Genomic DNA, 4,390 nt, shown 5'->3' on the forward strand with positions numbered 1-4,390 from the left:
AATGAAGCAGTACTGTTTTTTGAATATTTTTACAAATTTTGAAAAAAAAATTTGTTTATTTTTTTTATCTTACAGATTGAGTTTTTGAGTTACCTAAGACCATTGTTTTTGGTGATAGAAATCAAATATTATTCACAAGTGAGATAAAGTACTCACAAGTGAGTAAATTTGAATATTATATTATATTTACTATTATATTTTTCTAGGGAATATTTTTTATAGGAATATTTTACTTGATTTCTTCATTTTTTGGATAATTGCACCTGTAAGATAAAACGTCGTATATCACACGTGATCGAAATGCCATTATGAAACTCGTGAGAAGTGTCCCACTCGTGCGCAAGCGCACTCTTCGGTCAAAATTCTTACTCGTGTATAATGATCACTTATAATATAATGTACTATTATTTTAGCAAATAACTAATGCAAAACTGTAAAAAATGCTAAAAACAAATAATTTTTTCCATTTTGACGAAGATTAGACAATATTCAGAAACAATATGTACATACAATTGTTCCTTTAAATCTTTTGTACAACTTTGATCAATCAGTCCGAGAAAACGGTTTGATGGATCGACTTAAAAATTTACTATGGGGGGAACATTAAGCTGTAAAAACATCTAAAAACTTTAGTCTCCCCTCAATATTAGTGAATAAGTGGTAGATTTACTAAAATAATGCAGAAAGTAACTTTTTTCTCTTTTCTTTAAATCAATGTTGAGGATAAAAAAAAATTTTTTTTAATTATAAAAGGATCTTGTAAGACATTTATTCTAGTTTTTAACACTACCCTTATATTCTCTGTGTGGTTGCTAAGATATCGATAATCAGAAACAAAAGCATCCTTTTTCATTTAAAGTCCGATATCTCAACGACAAATTGTCGTAAAAAGCATATGAAAAAGGCATATTAAAGGTGAATGAACAGACTATCCGGCCTATGCATTGACTTAAATAAAAAAAAATTCTACGTCCGTGGACCAAAAGCAAAAACACAAAAATTTACTATTACTTAAGATTACGTGATAGCGTAGAACAGAAAAAAAAATTCACAAAAGATCTCAAAACTAGAAACTCAAAGCTTTAAAATATTTTTTTTTTAATTTAGATACGACCATTTTTCAATGGCCTTTCAAATATCACCAAATTTAGGAAAATTTTTTGTTCCTTTAATTTTTTGGAGTAGTGTAGTTGAATTTTAAACAGTCTTCAGATGCGCCTTCTGTTTCTCGACAAGTCGTCCGAGTAATTTCTGCAACTGACGAAAATTATCCTTTTTACCGCGATGATGGTGAACCCATAAAACCAATAGCAAAACTACACATCACTCGACAAAAACTGTACGAAAAAGTTTGTGAAGAAAACAAATGTAAAGTAACAGAATGGAGCGAATGGACAAGTTGTGATTGTGATACTCAAAAATACAAAACTCGAACCAGGCAACTCGAAAATCCAGAGAATGAAGAATATTGCTCCCAAAATGCTCCACTCCCAATGGAAGAAACCGTCGAATGTACGACTGAAGAATGTGAACAGGCTGTAAGTAATTAACGGTCTTGAAATAAAGTTTTAATTTTAATAATTTCAGCAAAAATGTGCCCATGCAACTTGGTCAGACTGGGGCCCTTGCTCAGTGACCTGTGGCACTGGAACCCACAAACGCAACGGCACATTCCAAGACGAAAACGAAGATGAAGAAAATAAAGAAACAAGCAACGAAGAAGTCGAAGAGGCTCCTTGCGTTGAAGAAGAACCCTGTTACAATAGTCCATGCGACGAAGAAGAGGGTACCCTCACCTCCGAGAGTCTTGTTTCCGATACTCCAGTCGACTGCAAGGTCACCAAATGGTCTGAGTGGAGTTCCTGTGATGCAACGGAACCTTGCACTGGCGGGAACCAATTCCGCGAACGTCGTATCCTGGTTCATCCCAAAAATGGAGGAAAACCATGTCCCAAAAGATTGAAAAAAGTCAAGTATTGTGACGCCCCATGTCCCAGTAATCAGAACTCGAAAGAGACATTACCGACGTGGGGACCGGCTCGAAGAGGAAGAAAAGTTGATTGCGTTATGGGGCCGTGGTCGGTTTGGTCGCCATGTAGTAGCAATTGTGGTGATTCGGCGGTGCAACAGAGGACTAGAGCGATTTTAGTATATCCAAGTAGAGGTGGAAAGAAGTGCGAGCCGAGGCTTGAGGTCAGGAAGTGTTCTTTGCCTTATGCTTGTCATAGCAGGGAATATTTACAATTAAGTAAACATTAAAATTGAAAATTTATAAATAAATAAATTTTGTATAATCTTTTTAAGTACTTTATTCATTGAAACGCGTATAATAGTACGCGTATATTAAAAAAACAAGGGTTACATTGTGACACGAGTGTTACAGTGCACGAGTATCACAATGAAAGATTATAACACGTGTTTTTCATGTTATTTTTTTTATTAAATTTATTATTATACAGTATGATGCAAAAAAGGCGCCCGTGTTAACCCACACATTATAAGTGATCTTTTATTAAAGACGAAATCGAAGACCAAAATTGGATTTGTGCTCTTATCAGTAAGATATAGACTTTCCTTTTTAGAAAAGAGAAATCTAAATAATTAAAAGTTTTAAAATAATTTCATTGTTAAAGTCTAGATTTTGATACAGTTGACGGTGTTCTTAAAAAAAATGTGCAAAAAGCCTATTGAAATAAACTTTATTGTAGATGTTGTGATACCACTTCTTGGCTCCAAAGAAAATGTATCATTGTTGCAACATTGCAAATATCCTAGGATACATAAAATGTCCAAGTAATATTCAATTATTGAAAACGGTAGCATCAAAAAAAATTTCAATATTGTTTGTTCTGTGAAATTTGAACGATTAAAGTCAAAAAGTCAAAGATTAAAATTAATTGAAATCATTAAATACCTTTTGGTCGTATCGTATTGGAATAATAAAATTATGTAAGCTTTACAGTTTTTTATTTTATGCGGGTGACAATATCTGTCAGTATACTGGTTTCTTAGATACGTAAAATACCTGAGTGAAATAGTTTTTTACTAAAAGAAAATTGTGCAATATTGTTATTTGTGCTGTTAGACAAACTGTTTAAATTTTAAAAAGAATCTATTTAAACTATTTTTGGAATGATGGTCACAATGTTTCAATAAAAAAGGACGCGCCTGTTTCAATCGTGGGCGCCTTTTTTTCATCACCCTGTATTTAACAGTTAAAACTGATTTGAAGTATGCGGTACCCAAAAAAAGCTCAAATTGCATAATTTTCGGTGAAATACTATAATAATATACTGAGTTAGAATAATGAAGTTTGAATTACAGATTTGCTCGTTTCAGGTAAAGCAAAAAATGTTTTTCTTTTGCAGTTTTGGCATAAAATCAAAGATATTTTTTTTCCTTTTGTAAACTCAATCCGGGGACATATTGTATATAGCAAACAATAATTACATGCAGAATATTGTTTCACCCACATTTAATAATTACAGTAACAATAAAAATTTTATAACCATAATAACAGAATAACAGATTTTTTTATAGCATGAAGTTTTAAGACTAAATAATGCGCATTATTACAAAAATGTTAATAGTTAGCTTAGAAAATCTTAACTTAAATAACCTTAATTGTTCGCTACTTTCTTATTTTTGCTGCTACATTACAACATTGCCAGCTTAGTAAAATTCACAATTCATTATAGCTCATAAAAATAAGAAAATAATTTTTTTTACATTTTCTACGGACTCCCCAAAGTTTTTTCAAGAATGCATGATTGAGGTTATCCGTCATTTTTTGATCACTGTGTATAGGTATTTTATTATTATAGGTATTTTTACATTTTCTACGGACTCCCCAAAGTTTTTTCAAGAATGCATGATTGAGGTTATCCGTCATTTTTTGATCACTGTGTATAGGTATTATTTTATTATGTAAACAAATTTATAGACCTTACGCAACATTTGATTATCTAAATGAAGTGACGTGTTGCTTACAAAATTTTATCGCAACCGTAAAAATGTATTTAAAAAATGGAAAATAAAATTGAGATATTTGAGTTATCACGGTTTATTATGACAAATTAAACGGATATAAAAATAACAGCGAATACAAAACAAATCTACTTATTATTTGTTATATTAAACGTGAACGTTGTACACCCTGATGGATTACATTACAATTAATTCCTGAATACGAAGGTTTTTCGATTGAAAATGTTTGAGGATTAAAATCTATGTTAACAATTTGCAAATCTTTATGAGAATTATCATTGATAACAACTGTATTGTCAGTTTACCTTACCTAAAATGTTTTTTGCAATAAATAAAATGCGGTAGGTAAAATGCTTGACAATAAAAATCATTGACGTTATATATATATATATATATATATATA

General features: G+C 31.2%; 1 protein-coding gene across 2 annotated transcripts in view; it reads left to right on the plus strand.

The window, feature by feature from the left end:
* Positions 1 to 2,303, plus strand: part of LOC123005367 (spondin-1-like) — a 4,804-nt gene extending 2,501 nt beyond the window's left edge. For both annotated transcript variants that reach the window (XM_044399076.1, XM_044399077.1), the window contains exons 6-7: positions 1,206 to 1,538; positions 1,588 to 2,303. In XM_044399076.1, coding sequence (XP_044255011.1) covers positions 1,206 to 1,538; positions 1,588 to 2,259 — 1,005 coding nt within the window. In that variant the 3' untranslated portion in view covers positions 2,260 to 2,303. The remainder of the gene's footprint in view (positions 1 to 1,205; positions 1,539 to 1,587) is intronic.
* Positions 2,304 to 4,390: the final 2,087 nt, after the last annotated feature.

Source organism: Tribolium madens, unplaced genomic scaffold (assembly GCF_015345945.1).
Source record: "Tribolium madens isolate multiple individuals breed KSU strain unplaced genomic scaffold, Tmad_KSU_1.1 Scaffold_20;HRSCAF=117;Tcas5.2_LG4, whole genome shotgun sequence".
NCBI classification, from domain to species: domain Eukaryota; kingdom Metazoa; phylum Arthropoda; class Insecta; order Coleoptera; family Tenebrionidae; genus Tribolium; species Tribolium madens.